The 16,221-nt window shown below is 52.1% G+C and overlaps 1 protein-coding gene across 1 annotated transcript; it reads right to left on the bottom strand.

Annotated features, from left to right (window-relative positions):
* Positions 1 to 10,353: 10,353 nt before the first annotated feature.
* RABAC1 (Rab acceptor 1) lies at positions 10,354 to 12,805 on the bottom strand. The gene is made up of 5 exons (XM_079118876.1): positions 12,631 to 12,805; positions 12,131 to 12,343; positions 11,783 to 11,880; positions 10,686 to 10,787; positions 10,354 to 10,603 (listed from the first exon to the last, which is right to left on the bottom strand). The coding sequence occupies exons 1-5, from the start codon at positions 12,684 to 12,686 to the stop codon at positions 10,515 to 10,517; spliced, it is 558 nt and encodes a 185-aa protein (XP_078975002.1). The 5' UTR covers positions 12,687 to 12,805; the 3' UTR covers positions 10,354 to 10,514.
* Positions 12,806 to 16,221: the final 3,416 nt, after the last annotated feature.

Here is a 16,221-nt window from a genome sequence, read left to right as displayed (position 1 = left end):
CAAAAAAATCAGAGACTCAAACTTGGAATTTAGGGTGCCTGCCTCAGACAACCCTGTAGCAGCTTGAATGTGGGCCCCCTCAAAAGTTATGAACTCGTCCTAACCCTGGAATCTGCCAGCGTGACCTTATTAGGAAAAGGTCTGTTCTGGTTTGGATCTAGAATGCCCCCCAAGAGCGCATGTGTTGAAGGCTTGGTCCCCAATGAGAAGTCCAGAGGCAGGGCTCGGGGAGGGGACTTGATCACGAGGGCTCTGACCTCATCAGCGATTAATCCATTGATAGCAGTTTTCTATGTTAGTCAGTTTTCATTGCTGTGACCAAAATACCCGACAAGCACAACTTAAAGGAGGAAAGGTTTATTTTGGCTCCTGATTTCAGCCCAGGGTTGGCTGCTCCAAGGCGGAAACATCATGGTAGAAGAGCTAGCCAGAGGAAAGCTGCTCAGCTCCCGGCAGCTGGAAGTGGAGTGGGGGTGGGCGGAAAAGGAAGAGACACTGATGCATGTCCTGATAAGGAACAGAATAGAGGAACAGGGAGAAGAGCAGAAGGTCATGTGACAATGAGGCCAGAGTGGGGCAGCCACAGGCCCAGGGATGCCTGGAGCCACCGGAAGCTGGAAAAGGCAAGGAAAGATCCTGCCCTGGAGCTTTCTGAGGGTGCTGCCTTGCTCTCACCTTGATTTTGGATGTCTGGCTTCCAAAACTTTGATAAACTTCTGCTGCGTTAAGCCACCAAGATTATTATAGCAGCCACAGGAAACTAATATGACTCCCCAAACCAAGCCTCTGTACCCCTAGACTGAGTCAGTGACCCACACAGCTAAGGATGTGGGCTCCCACAGTCATCTGCCCTAAACTCCACAATTCCCCAGACCAGGATTCTGCATCTCTCAGCTCATTGGCACCATTTTGGCATCAGGAATCCCATAGTAACCCTAAAATGTGTTAACTAGGTTCAGGGACCCATTCAGTCCCAGAGCATGTATGTGGACGCATAGCCTCTGCCACAACTAAAATAGGCATCAGGACCACCCCCACCCACCCCATCTGTGACCTCACCACACAGCCCCAGCAACAGAGCCTGACATTGAAACACCTCCAAAGGAGGCAGCTGGGTCCCCAGTCTCGGCACCCCTTGTTATGGCTTGGATCTGAAATGTCCCCCAAAATATCATGTGTTAAAGGCTTGGTCCCCCAAGGCAGCAGTGTTTAGAGGTGGGACCCTTGGGAGGAGACTGGATCATGAGGGCTCTGACCTCGTCAGGGGATTAATCCTTTGATGGGTTTATGATCTAATGGAATATTGGGAGGTGATGGACACTTAGGAGACCAGGCCTCATTGGAATTCACGGGGAAGTAGGTCCTTGGGGGTGGACCTTTTAAGACTGTATCTCTTCCCCAGCTTACTCCATATTCATTCTCTCTGTGTCTCCATGAAGTGAACAGCTTTCCTCCACCAGGCCCTTCTGCCATGATGTAGCACGTCGCCACAGATCCCGAAATAGCAGTCACTGACCATGGACTAAAATCTCTGGAACTGTGAGTCAAAATAATGTTCCTTTAAGTTGATTTTCTCAGGTATTTTGCCACAGTGATGGAAAACTAAAGCACTTCTAAAGTGAACATTCAGTCCCCAGTCATTGGTAAACCCTAATCTTAGCATCTGGGTCCTGAGGCCAGTTGCCCCTGGAACTGGGTATCAAGACCCCAAATTAAGCCTCGGGGCTGGGGAGATAGCTCAGTTGGTAGAGTGCTTGCCTTGCACAAGGCCCTGGGTTCGATCCCCAGTATACACACACACACACACACACACACACACACACACACACACACACACACACACACAAAAAGACCCCAAATTAAGCCTCTCAAATCCAGACACCTGGTCTCCCCAGGATCTGAGGCTGCATGTCAGTCACCCCTATCTCGGCATGTAGGTGTCAGCCTCAGGCCCTCTCACACTAGGCAACATCTCCCTAAACTCTATCTTCTCTGAACTGGGTATGAGGAACCCCAGCAACAGTCAAACCTTAGCAACTTAAGGCTCAGCGAACCCCATATCGTATTGAAGTATTAGGAGCCTGAAGTCACTAACTCCCAAACCAGGCCTCTAGCCACCCCTCTCAGATGCTTTCCCCAAACCCTCACAAGAACGACAGCTACCCTGGGAGGCACCTGCTGACACAGTTAACCTGGCTTGATGCTAGACCACCAAAATGGCCACTAACAAATTTAACATCTGGCTCTTGGACTCCCACTTGGCCAACCCAACCTCAACATTTGGACAGCCCACTTTAGGCAACCCTAAACCAGATAGCTTTTTGCCTCAGCTACCCACAAAAACATCTACACTTCTTGGAATCTAAGCCCTACATCCAATCACCCCAATCTAGAGCTCTGGGCCCTCAGCCTTAGGACTCCCCCTTCGGGACAGCACAGGCAGCCACTTCTAATTTAGATGTAGGGCCCTGGTCTTGGTCAGGTCCACAGTCTTTCTCAACCCTAAATTAACCTTGAGGGACCCGCAGTCAGTGAAGACAGAGAGGCACTCAAACTAGGCCTCTTGACTCTATAGCTGGTCACCTACAAACTCAGCATCTCACCTCCTAGGCTCAGACACCCCCTACATCAGGGCATAGGACCCCCAGGCTCAGTGATCCCTAAAATAGGCCTGAGAGTCCCAGGCCTTAGTCAGCAGTAAATCAGTAGGACCCCAGAATCAACACATGGCCACCAAACTTGGTCATCACCAGATCCCAAAACCAGGTATTTTTAATTTGACTTCTGAGTCTCTGAACTCACTCACTCACTCCAAATTTGGCAGGTGGCACTCAACAGAAAGTCACTTCTGCTCTAGACCTTGGGGCTCCCAATGTCACCAATGATGTGAGCCCTGGAGGTTCCCCCAGCCCCTCCTCCACAGTGAGCCTGCACTATCACAGACATCTAGAGCTTGGCCCCGTGCTGCCCACATCAGGAAACCAGCTCCCAGACACTATATATCCAGACAGCGACAGAAGGGACTCGAGTCACCCCAGTTCTGTATCTTTTTAAAAAAATTGGGTGTCATTATATTGCTCAGATGGCCTGAAATTCCTGGGCTCAAACAATCCTCCTGCCTCAGCCTCCCAAGTATCTGGGTACCACTGTACCTGGCTTTCAAATTCAGTATCTTGTGTATATGTGTGTGTGTGTGTGTGTGTGTGTTGCTGAAGATCAAACCCAGGGCCTCGCGCATGCTAGGCAAGTGCTCTACCACAGAGCTACATGCTACGCGCCCAGTGTCCTAAATTCAGTGTCTTAGGCCAGTATCCATCTCTTCACAGCAGGGACCTGGGTCTCCATTGGTAGTCACAGGCGCCTTGTCCATCATTACCACTTGTTCCCAGTGTAGGCTTTGGGCCCACACGATCCTGTCGTGTCCAATAAAGGCAGCAAGCAGAGCCCCCAGGGCCAGAATGCCCGTGGTTAATTGTGCTCCAGCCTCAGAGACCCACGTTGGGCAGGGCCCATCTTCAGTCTCCTTAAGTCAGGGGTCTGTCACCGCCAGACTCTGGGGCTGAGATGCTCCCAGCCTTGGAAGCGCTGGCCCTTCATGTCACCCACACAAATCAGCAACCCAAACAAACATTCCACACCTGGATCCTGGACTCTGGGATCCTGGCTTCCTGACTCCCCAGTTCCAAATGCCCAGGCTGCCAGCTTCAGTACCCACAAATGAGGCTCCGCTCCCTGCTCACACTTAGAGATCTCCATTTATTCAGGGGACCCACAGCTGGGTGCAGGTACCCCGTGCTCAATTGTCCCAGGAACGTCCAGGTATTAGCGTGCTCAGACTCAGGAACCCCTGGCTCTGCACCCCAAATGAGAAGACTGGAACGACTGCTCCCACCACAGTCCTGAGCCTCACCACCACCAGCTGCACTGCAGTCTGTCCCCCAAGCTGGGCTGTCTCTGTCACCTGGCAATGGGGTCTGTATATTACCCAAAGCAAGACCCTTGACTTCTAGTCTCATCACCCCAAACTAGACAATGGATTCCAGTGTCTGCTGCCCCCAAATGGACAAAGGAACCCCAATCACTATCAGCCAAACTAGACAAAAGGACCCCAGGCACTGGCATCTCAAACTAGAAAATAGACCAACAGTTTCTTTTTTTAAACTTGACCTCAGTTGGGCGCACTGACACATGCCTATAATCCCAGCGACTCAGGGCCTGAGGCAGGAAGATCGCAAGTTTGAGTCTCAGCAACTGACCAGCAACTGGCCAGCCCCAGCAATCTAGTGAGGCCCTGAGTAACTAATGAGACCCCAAATAAAAAAGAAAAAAAAGTAAAAAGGTCTGGGGATGTAGCTCAGTGGTGGAATGCCCCTGAGCTTCATCCCCCAAGTATTGCAAAACAAACAAAAACTTTATCCCAGAATTAAGAAACTTTATTTTCTATTGTTTGATAATTCTTCATTTACACGAAAGTGCATTATGAAACGAATATTATCCTACCCATTGAAGACTGAAAATAAAACTTGTTTCTCCAAGTCTTCAAGTCTCCTTCCTCTCTGGCTATCAGGCCTGTCTCCAGCCATGTGTCCCTAGCCCAGCTTCCTGTTGGTCTGGGAGAGACCTGCCTAGGCAGCCGGGGCTGGCTCATCCCAGGAGCTGGGGGCTGCTCCAAGAGAGAAGTGCCAGCGGAGCCCACAGGCCTTCCTGGAGCCCAGGTGGCTTTCTTGCCTCTTGGCAGGGCCAGGCAGCCTTCCAGGCCATGGTCACTCTGGGTCGCCTGCAAGAATGGACACTCCCAGGAGAAGACGGTGTCCGCTGTGCCTCGACACCAGTGCCGTGATGAGGGGTCTAGCTGAGCTGCCTTTGGCCTCTGAGGACCATGGCCCAGGGAGAACCACCCACTCCAGAACGCTGTGGCTGTCCCACCCCCAGTCACCAGAGCAGCACTGCACATCACCGTCACCTTGAGGCGGTCAGCTTGGTGCCCACTGCCACTTGTAGCACGGTCTTCCTGGCCCGCCACCCCCTTTCCTGGGTATTAATCTCAGCAGGACTTGAAGGAGCCTGGGTGTGAACCAGGCTGACCAACAGGACGCTGTGTCACAGAGGAGCTAGGTCTGGGGCCTCCTGGGCCAGGCTGGACACTGTCACTTCCAAGATCGACAGCATCCCTGAGACGACAGTGGCCCCGACACACAGAGAAGGGGACCCAGTGGTGAACTCCTGACATACACAGGAGTGACACATTTATTAAAAGAACCACGTGAGACAGGGTCGTGCACCTGTGAAAGGGAACTTGTTGTCACGGGGGCTGCTCACCTCCACTCAGCGTGGCTACACTCCCTAGGGAGCCCGCACTCTCTCAGGGATGCACCCCGAAGGAGTCAACCAGACCCCAGTAGGTTTGTCCCCTCACAGAGACAACCAGGCCTGTAGTGTCTGCAGCCTTGGGTGAGCCAACCGATTGCCAGGTCTCTCAGACTAAAGCCCTGAGCCCCGTGTCACCTCCCCGAACTAGGAAACCAGTTCCTTGGTCCCTGGAACCCCAGCCCCAAGTCAGACCTCATAGTCTCTGATGCCCCAAATGAGAGCACTAGTATGCAAATTTCAGATACCCCCATGGAATCCACCAGACCCCAATTTCTGTTGCTCTAAACTAGCCATTGAACCTTCCATCTGGCACCTCAAACTTTAAATGTCAGTGTCTCCACCTAGCTGTCGCCACCAGAGGCTAGACCCTATTTTCCCCAAGGAGGTTCCAGGACTTCATCACTCCCAAGTAGATAATCAGACCCCAGTCTGTCACCCCAAAGTGGACCTTAGGATCTCAGTCCCCATCACCCCAACTGCCACAGGAACCCAAGTCACTGACGCCTCAACTCCAGTTCCTGTCACTCACAATCAGATAAGAGTTCCTAACCTGTCACTTAAAATTTGAGAACTGAGTCAGGTATGTGCACATGCCTGTAATCCCAGCAACTGGGGAGGCTGAAACAGGAGGATTGCAAGTTCAAGGTTGGCTTCAGTAAGTTAGCGAGGCCCTAAGCAATTTAGTGAGACCCTGTCTCAAAATAAAAATAAAAGAGGGCTGAGGATGTGGCTCAGTGGCTAAGCACCCCGGGTTCAATTCCTTGTAACAACAACAATAAAAATATTGACAACTGGACTCATTATGTGTTTAACCCCAAACTAGGTAAGCAGACCTTCCCCAAACTAAAATATGTGACCCCCAATTACAGTCACTTCACACTAGGCAATGAGACCCCTCCTCAGTTTTTGTTGTCCCAGATTACACAGTGGGACCCCCAGGCTGTTTCCAATGATTAGACCTTGGACCTCCACTGCAGCTGCTCCTAACCTGCCTCTGTGGCCCCAGGGTAACAAATACAGGTCACCTCCAACCAAGGGGACGCCCGACCTTGTCACCCGAAATTAGAGTTCCAGCTCATAGTGTCATCATCCTAAATGTGCCTCCAGAAATCGAGGCCTCAGGAATTCCAGTCTCTGTCTCCTGACTTCTAGTCTCTCTCTCTCTCTCTCTCTCTCTCTCTCTCTCTCTCTCTCTCTCTCTTTCTCTTTTTTTTTTTTTTTTTTTTTTTTTTTTGCAGTGCTGGGAATTGAACCCAGGGCCTTGTGCATGCAGGGTAGGTACTCTTCCAACCGAGTCATATCCCCAGCCCCTGGTCTCTTGTCACCTAAACGTGACAATTCATTTCTAATACCCCAAACCAGAAACGGGGCTGTCACTCCAAACAAGTCATCCATATCACACATCTGTCACTCAGCCAGCCAGCTGGACTTCAATCACTGTCCCCAAAATAGACAATCAGACCTTTGGCTTCTGTCCTCCTGATAAGACACCAAACCCTCTAGTTTGTCACCCTAAACCAAACCTCAATGACTCCACACTAGAATTAGGGGCCTATAATGTTACCCCCAGATCAGGCTTCTGGCCTAGGTCTCAGTCCTGGCCTGTTTACCACCTGCATCAATGATGTGTCTCAAGTGCTGGGCCCCTGGCCTTGTCACCTGCAAATAAGGAAAGTAGGTAACATTCAAGGCCCAGGGGCATAAACTGGATGTGGCCTCCACTCGCCCACATGGGCAGAGACACCATCTCCTCTGGGAACACTGGCATTGAGACCAACGAACAAAACACCTTCTGGTATCCCAAAAATTGGGATAGGGACTCTGGCCTCAGAGTGACCCAGGTGACCAGGTCCCTGCCCTGCCCTCATCTCTCAGGGAGCCTGGTTCTGACTCCCTCCCTCAAGTCTGCAGGAAGCACTTGTCTGCCCTCTGGTGGCAGCTTCTGGGAGCGTACCCTCAGTGACTAGGTCCCTGGTCTTTCCATTGTGCTCAGGTCTGAAACATGGGGTCATCCTTGCATGCTACCTCCCTTTAGATCCCACACAGGTCCCCCGACAAGCTCCATCCACCTGATTCTGCCTTCCCTGTCTCTCCTCACCTTCCCCAGCTTGGATCCTCCTCCGTGATCTCGCTCCCTCCTGCCCATCTTCCTTCCCTTCCCTTTTCTGTCTTTCTTATTCGTGGCACTGGGATTGAACCCAGGGGCACTCTACCACTGAGTCACATCCCAAGCCCTTTTATAAAATTTTGAGACAGAGTCTTGCTAAGTTGCCCAGGCTGGTCTTGAACTTGTGATCCTCCTGCCTCAGCTTCCCGACCACCGCCCCCCAGGTCCCAATCACAGATTACAGTGTGTGCCTGCCCCAGAGGAATATGTCTTTCCTTTTTTTTTTTTTTTTTTTTTAATTTTATTTTCTCAGTACCAGGGATGGAACCCAAGGGCACTCTACCACTGAGTCACACCACAGCCCTTATTATTGTTTGAGACAGGGTCTTGCTAACTTGCTGAGGCTAGCCCTGAACTTGTGATCCTCTTGCCTCAGCCTCCTGAGTTCCTGGGTTTGCAGATGTGCACCACTGCACCCAGCCCAGAGGATATTTCTAATGTTCACGCCTGACCCTGTCTCTTCCTTGTTCAAAAATCTTAAGCAAAAATCCAAAGACCTCACCCAGTTCTGCAGGTCCTGTGCCGTGTGGTCCCCAATATCCTCCCAATGTCATTTCCTGGGCTGTTTCCCTCACTCCATTCACCCCAGCCACAAGCACCCAGTTATTGAGCAATCTGACTTCAGGGCCTTTGCACTTACTCTCCCTCCAGACTTCAGAGGGACAAGCTGCTGCTCATTTCCCAGCAAGGCCCTGCCCTCCCCTCAGCTCCTCCCTCATCTCTCCCAGCCTTGTCTGACTGGCTTCAGAGCTGTCCCTCTCTGAGGGCTCCCTGGTGGCTGGTCCATTTGCTGTGGATCATGGGCCTCTCACACCAAAGGTGAGCTCTGGGAAGCTGGGCCTTGCTTGCGGCACTGCTGCCTGCACGGCGCTAGTAGAAACAAATCCAAGCCGTGGATGTGACTTGCCATTCTCTATGTGGCCACATTTTCATTTTATTATTATTATTTCTTTTGGGTATTGGGGGTTGAACCCAGGGGCGCTCTACCTCTGAGCTCTACCTCCAGCCCTTTTTATTTTTTATTGAGACAGGGACTTGCTAAGTTGCTGAGGCTGATTTCAAACTTGCAATCCTCCTGCCTCAGTCTCCAGAGTAGCTGGATTACAGGTGTGTGTCACCGTGCCTGGCTCACATTTTTTTTTTCCAATTAAAAAATTTTTTTTTTAGTTGTTGATGGACCTTTATTTTATTCATTTTTATTTATATGTGGTACTGAGAATTGAACATATTTTTAAAAGTAATGAAGCAGGGCTGGCGTTGTGGCTCAGTGGTAGAGCACTTGCCTAGCATGTGTAAGGCACTGTGTTCAATCCTCAGTACCACACATAAATAAGTAAAATAAAGGTCTATCAACAACTTTAAAAAATTTTTAAAAATAAAGCAAAAAACAAGTGAAAATAATAATTTAACCCAATGTATCCAAAATAGCATCCTTCCAATACACATAATTGATGTAAAAATGATTAACGAGAAATTTTACACCCTTTTCACACTAAGCCTCTGAAATCTGGGGTCTCGTTTGACACTCTGGGCTTCTGTTTGCACCGGCCACGCCCAGGTGCAGTGAGCACAGTCCACACGCCTGCCTGGTGGCCTGGCTGACAGCAGGATTCCAGACCAACACAGGTCCCAGCTGGCGTTGAATGAACAAATGATGCACAGTGAGTTTTGGTGACAAGCCCAGGTTGGAGAGGCTGAGGGTCACACTGCCAAACCTAGGAGACTCCCCACAACTCTTCCTGCACTTGGCTGTGTCCTTTGGGGCTTACAGAAATGTCACTGCCTCAAAGAGAGCCCCAAGGCTGGCCCTGTCTAGAGCAGCTTCCCAGGCCCTCTCTTTTCATTTATTTTTTTGCGGTGCTGGGGATGGAACCCAGGGTCCCGTGCTTACCAGGCAAGCGCTCCACCACTGAACTGGACCCTAGCCCCCAGGCCTCTCTCTGGCGCCTCATTTTCCTGACTTTATCCAGCTGCCCCTTCCTGTCATGTACCTTTCTTCCTTGACAGTGTTCCCATGTGGTAGTCAGAGCCTGCAATGAAAAGCAATCTGCAGCTCTTTCCTGAGTCTGAGTCCAAGCCCCCAGCCTCCCATCCTGCACCTGCCCCAGCCTGCGCCTCCTCCAGGTGCCCCTGACCTCTTTTGCCCAGAACATTCTTTGTTGAAAAGATCTGCAACTGCTCCTCCACACAGTTTAGGTCTTCACCCAGGGTCACCTTGGCCTTCCCTGGCCAACCTCTTTAACCCTTAACTTGCACTAACTCCAGAACTTTCTCTGTGCAGTAGAGAATTAACACTGCAGCTGAGGCTGCTGTCCTTGGGCAGCCTGGATCCTGGAGTGGGAACACACAGAGGGTGCTGATGTGGACATCCCCAGTAATAACCAGACACTGAGTCTCAACTGGCTTGAGGTTGACATCTCACATGTTATCACCCTTTGCTACTGGAGGAGGAATTCAGCCTGCCCTGTGCGGCCTCCCGGGAGAGACCTGAGGCTCCTGCCCCGTTTTGCTCTTAACTTGGCTCCACATGCCTGCTCCTCTTGCTGATTTTGCTTTGTGTCCTTTCTTGATGAATCACAGTTCTGAGGACAGATGTGTGCTGGGTCCCAAGTCCTCCTAGCACTTCATGGAACCAGAGGTGATCTTGGGAACCCCCGACACCCTCCCTCCTCAACTCCTCTCTCTCCTTAGCACTCACCACCTGGTGACAACTTGTGATGAACCTCTGCGTCTTGCTCACTGTGCCCCCCACACCTGCTCTCTGTGCTGTTCCCAGCATTGGCCTCCGGAGACTCACAGAAGACACTGGAAAAAAGTTTGCTGGACGGGGACTGCAATGGCTTTATTTCTAAAGGTAGAACCCCTCCCTGGGCTCGTGACGGGAGGCAGCCCTGGCCCAAGCAGCAGGGCAGTGTGGGGCGGGATGGACAGGGATGGGTCAGCTGGCCCTGAAAGCCAGTAAGGCCTTGAAGACACCTCACACTGGCTCCATCTGCAGCTCCTCCCCATCCATAGCCTCGATCTGGTGGAAGGCAGCATGGAAGCCAATGACCACCAGGGTGGCTCCTGCAGGGAAATAGGCAGTTCAGGGCCACCTTCCATGGCCGGCCCTATGGCCCACCCCCAGCCACCCAGACCCTATACTCACCCAGGACCCAGAAGACGGCAGAGCCTGCACCAGCCAACCAGAAGAAGGGGAAGGAAATGCCTCCGGCCAGAGCGTACTGATGAACAGGGCTCACCTCCCGGCCTGGGGACGGATGTCATTAAGCAGCTGTTCTAACCCACGCCCTCTCCCACAGTCAGCAACCTCTGCTGCCTTCTGACAATCTAGCACCACAAGCTCTGGAAGCTTCAGGAACTACTCCAAACTCCTCATGCCAAGGCCCTCTGTGCCCAGGCCCCACCTAGTTTCCAGTGTCCCCTGACCACCAGCAGACAGCCCATCTTCCTCAGCCCCAGTCTGCTCTTCAGCCTCCTCCTCCAGGGGCTTTGAGCCTCCCACTCCCCCGCACAGAGCCCTCCTGCTCCAACCTGCACTCAGAGACAAGGTGTTTCAAATTGGTGGCCCCAGGTCCCAGTCTGACCTGAGGATGTGTTCTTTGAGATGTTTCCCAAGAATTTTGTCTGTGGCTGACAAACACACTGAATGATTTCACATAAAAATACAGATTTCTGGTTTCTGACATGACTATAAGGTTAAGTCTCCATGTTCTGGTGACAGCAACTGACAAGCCAGGTTGTGGCGGTACTTTTCCTTCCATGCCCAGCCATCTTTGTTACATCCCCACAGCAAACCTGGGCTTTCCCCTGTGTGAAATTCCCCACGTGTGGCATCTTTCTTCCTAGTGTTGCTTGGTATCAGTCTGGGGCTACATGAGCCATAGGCCTCAGCCTCCCTCTCTAAGCTCCATGATCTTCCAGGTCCCACCCCAGGAAGCAAGAAAGGAGAGGGAAACGATCTAGGCCTGTACAAGGTTGCCACCTGGTGTCCACTGCGGGTCCCTGCAGCTGGTGCTTTCCACAGATGTAGGAACTGGGTGGTGGGTGGTATCTTTGGGGTATCTCACTCTGGGTTTGGGTGGGAGCACTGGGTGTGTTTGACATTTTAAGTATTAGGTTTGGTGGAACTAGAGTACACCTAGGCTCTGGTGGACTTGGGTTCCAAAGATTGGTTGGGACTCTGAGGTTTGCATTCCAAGAAACCAGAATTTGGGGGATCCATCTGGGCGGGGGATTTCTCACCAAAGAGCACAAGCTTGGACTGCAGAGTACGCAGATACAGAATGTAACAGGCGCCAAAGAAGACGGCCAGGGCCACCAGCAGCATGGGGGATGTCACCCTGGAAGAAGAGCGTAGGAAGGCAGCATTCAGGCCTCTGGGGCCAGGCTAGCCTGGGGGCCGCAGCCTTGAACACTGGTCGGTAAAGGTTATGTTCTCCAGGACAAGAAGGTGGGATAACATATGTCACACTGCATCTTGGCCAGATTGATGCGGGAGTAGAGACCTGGCCCTTTGGTGATCAGCCTGGCAGTGGGGCCAGCAGGTGGGGCGGGGTCAGCCGGCGGGGGACGGGTCTGGGCGGCACTCACACGCAGTACACAATGAGGCCCAGGAAGACGAACACGTAGTTGCTCTGGTAGTACTCGACATTGCGTATCAGGCGCTGGCACAGCTCACCCAGGTTGCGGGGTCGCGAGAAGCGCTGCTGGTCCACGAAGGTGCCCCAGGGCCGGATGGTCGCTCGGCGCCGCTCCAGCCACTCGCGGCCTGCGCCGGAGGGAATCAGCTTTGGCAGCAGGGTCCTGTGGGGCGGGGCCCGGTCAGCGGCCGAGCGGGTTGGGAGTTCAGACCCGTGGGAAACAAGGGGGTAGGGGGCTGGACTCCGGAGTCCAGGAGGCTAGTGTCCCGGGGGAGGGGGAGGGGGCGGACAAGACTCCTGGATCCCAGGGAAGGAGGGGGCTGGGGGTCCAGACTCCAGGGTCCCCGAAGAGGAGATCGGGCGCCCTCTTTTGGGTCTGGGGTCTGGGACTCCCGAGACTGGAGGGGTCGGGACTCCCGCGTCTCGGGTCTGGGGAGTCAGCTCGCTCACGTGGCGCTCAGCCCTTCCGCTTCGGCATCCTTCTGCTGGTCCTTCTGGGCCGCCATGTCTGCGTCGTGAAGGGTACAGCTGCTGTAACCTGCCCCTAGCCCTGCAGACCCCTGGGCCCCGCCCGACCCGACCTCGCCCGGCGGAGCCGACGTGTCCCGCCTCGGAGCCGCAGGGGGCGGTAGTTGTGCCGCCGAGCATTGTGGGAGTTGTAGTTCTAGTGGCATCGGGCAGAGCAGGCGCTATGGCGGTGGTCTGCCTCGCAAGATAGCTTGGGAGATGTAGTTCTAGAAAGTGGTGAGCGCCTCTTGGCATTGTGGGAGTTGTAGTTTCTGCAGTGGAATATATTTTCCAGCCGGAGGGCTATTAGGAATGAGGGCGTTATGGGAGCTCGAATGGCAGAAGCAGGCGTCGTGTACTCATTCTTCCATGGAGGGTACTATGATGACCGTGCAGAGTCATCGTTCTGACTTTAAAGGGCATAAAAAATCTGGAACGGGGCAGGTTGGTGCATGCCTGCTATCCCAGTGACTTGGAAGACTGGGGCAAGATGACCAACCTCAGCAACTTAGTGAGGCCCTAAGGACTTAATGAGATCTTGTCTCAAAATAAAAACATTAAAAAAAAAAAAAAAAAAAAAAAAGAGCTGGGAGTGGTTTAGTGCTTAAGCGACCCTGGATTCAATCCCCGGTACCAAAGAACAAGAGAAAGAAAGACAGAAAAAAACATAGTCCCAACCCCAGATGTTCAGATTCAGCAAGTCTAGAGTGGAACTCATTCATTTGCATTTTTACTTTTCATTTATTTGTTTTTTAAATTTTGAGATAGGGCCTCACTAAATTGCTGAGTCTGGCCTTGAACTTTCAGTCCTCCTGCCTGGAGTTGCTGGGATTATAGGAATGTGCCACCAGCCTGGCAGTGGACCACATTTCTGAGTAGCAAGATTGTAGAGAATGCGTAGGAATCACTTCCTTAACAGGCAGATGCTGGGGAGGGCCCTGCAGTTGCTGGAGCATAGCAGTCTCCCACCTTTGGACTTCCAGGTATGTATAAGACAGGAGAAGAGGGAGGAAAGTCGGGAAAAGAAAAGGGCTGAGAATTTTTATTTTTATTTTTCGCAGTGTTGACCATTGAACCCAGGGCCTCACACATGCTAGGAAAGAACTCTACCACTGAGTTACACCCCCAGCCTGGGCTGAATTTTTTTAAAAGAGCCAACTCTTATACCCAAGAGAGCTGGAATTCTGGAGTTGGACTCAGGAGAAAATCCAGGCTTTGTGATTTCAACCTCATCACCTCTCTGAACCTCAGTGTCTTATGGGAACTGGAGGATCCTAATGGTACCATATTCTTGGGGTTATGTTTCAGTTAAATGGTTCATGTAAAGTTCTTGAACAAGTCTTGATAAATGTAGGCATTGTAATTACCTCTACATTATCGTGATTGTTCTGGGTTTTTCTAGAGTTCAGCCTCCTCAAGCAGTAGTAACATGTTAGGGGCTACTCTCCCTTTGGACATGCATGGTTGTGTTGTAAGCAGGGGCTCTTTAAACAAATTCCTCCACTGCAAGCCCCAGAGCAGGGCCTCAGGATGGTGGTGGGGATGCCTGGGCTCCCTACTGGGCTGAGACCCCAGTTTTCCAAACCTGGTGGGGCCACAGGGCAGTACCCACGTGGGAATCCAGGTGAATCTTTGAACTCCAAGATTCATCCCTGTACTTTGAGGCCTGCCGGGAAACATCCCTGGTACTGAGGAAGGTAGTTCCTGTCAAAGGGGCTGCTGGGATGGGCAGAGAAGCCCACCCCTGCTGGGCGGGTCCCAAGATGAAGCTGAAAGAGTTTGAAGACCCAATTGGCTAACTACTGGCCAGTAACTAGTTACTGGTGGTTTCCTTTTTGTCCAGAGGCTGTTAGTAAATTTGGTTTAGATTTTCCAACTTGGTCCAGCCTTGCTTCAGAATTCCATGGAGGACTGTGAATGGACAATTGGCCTGAGCATTAATGGGGGGAGCAGTGCTTGAATTCAAAGTGATGGGGGTGCAGGGCTTCCAGGGAGCAGAGGAATCTTGGGAACTAGGTTGGCGGTAAATGCCCAGCTGCCTCTTCCCATGACAGCCTTGGAAAATCTGAGTTTTCCTTTTGTTGTGGAAGCTGCTGAGTTTCCTTATGAGTGTGGGGTGAAAGCCCTTTCGTCCCATAAGCCACCAGTACTTGCTCAGAGGCCTGGAGCCACCAAATGGTTTGGCCATGGCTGGGGATTGGGCTGCAGGAGTGGCAGATGGTGGAGAGGCAGAGAGGGATGTTGTGGGGAGGAGCTCTCCGAATGGGAAGGCGGGAGGATCTTGGGATCAAGTTATTTGGGGAGTTAGGGTCTGGACATAGGAACATTTGAGAGCTGGGCATGGTGGTGGCACGCCTGTAATCCCAGTAGCTCAGGAAGCTGAGGCAGAAGGATCTTGAGTTCAAAGCCAACCTCAGCAACTTAGTGAGGCCCTGAGCAACTTATCAAGTCTCAAAATAAAATATTAAAAAAGGGTGAGGGTGTTGCTCGGTGGTTAAGTGCCTCTGAGTTCAATCCCTGGTACCAAAAAAAAAAAAGGGGGGGGGGACATTTGGGAAAGGAGCCCGTTGAAACCAGGTGGGAGAGAGGACCCTAAGGCTGAGATGTAAGGGATGGGAATTTTGGGGTTCTTGAGAGAGGGCTCTGTGGCAGATTGACTGAATTAGCAGGTGCTGGGAGCTGAAGGGTGCCCTGGCCCTGAGGTCCCCTCAGCCTGAGGTTTCCTTCCTGCCTCTTGAAGTCTGAGGAAGTGGAGCTGGGAGGGCAGGAAGGTGTTAGCACAGGCAGCTAGAAACCTGGGTGATGGACGCTGCTGTGTGACCACAAGGAAGACTCTCCCCTCTCTGGGTCCCGGCATGCATCTTCCCTGCACTCGATCAATGAAGCCATGTGTGAGGGGTCGCAGGAGAGTCCAAGCTCTGCAGCTCCCCCTCCCCCAGGACCAGGCTGTCCTGGGGCTACCAGGGGTCCTCGTATAAGGCCCCTGCCCTCCCGATGCCTCCCCACTCTGCGCCAGAGCTTCTTCAGGGGCTGACAGTGTGAGAGAGAGTGCACTCCCGTGGGCTCTCGGTTCCTGGCCACCGGACTCCTGCACTGGTTCTGGCCCCAGTCCCTGCCTGACTTGCACTCTGGACTGTGTGGGAAAGGCAGCCTCAAGGGAGATGGTTAAACTGCCCAACCAGAATGGCTAAAATTAAAAGGACAGGCAATACCAAGTGGTGGCAGTGGTGAGGAGCAACTGGGGACTTTTATACACTGTTGGATGTAAAATGACACAAGAGCTTTGGAAAGGATCTAGCAGTACTGGAAAGGGGCACAAAGGAATTTTTTGGGCAGATGGAAATGTTCTACACCTCGGTTGGGGTGGTGATTGCACAGATGTAATTTTAAAATCACTGACCTGTACCCTTAAGATTTGTGCGCTTTAATGTATGAAAGTTGATCTGGGTACAGGTGGATTAGCATAGTGACCTAGAGCTCCCACAGCGTCCCTTCAGATCCCAGATTTGTTGTTTCCTCCTAGCTGTGTGACCA

The sequence above is a fragment of the Sciurus vulgaris genome, assembly GCF_902686455.1.
Source record: "Sciurus vulgaris genome assembly, chromosome: 17".
Taxonomy (NCBI): domain Eukaryota; kingdom Metazoa; phylum Chordata; class Mammalia; order Rodentia; family Sciuridae; genus Sciurus; species Sciurus vulgaris.
Note: the sequence above shows the minus strand (reverse complement) of the source record. Positions and strands in the feature narration are given on the sequence as shown.

What these genes read in the sequence shown, in the direction of transcription:
- RABAC1 (XM_079118876.1), bottom strand. Translation starts at nt 12,686, where the DNA reads ATGGCGGCCCAGAAGGACCAGCAGAAGGATGCCGAAGCGGAAGGGCTG. An exon ending in GCGGAAGGGCTGAGCGCCAC is followed by an intron (nt 12,344 to 12,630) that starts GTGAGCGAGCTG and finishes CCCGCCCCACAG; the next exon opens with GACCCTGCTGCCAAAGCTGA. An exon ending in GTCCAAGCTTGTGCTCTTTG is followed by an intron (nt 10,788 to 11,782) that starts GTGAGAAATCCC and finishes ATCCGTCCCCAG; the next exon opens with GCCGGGAGGTGAGCCCTGTT.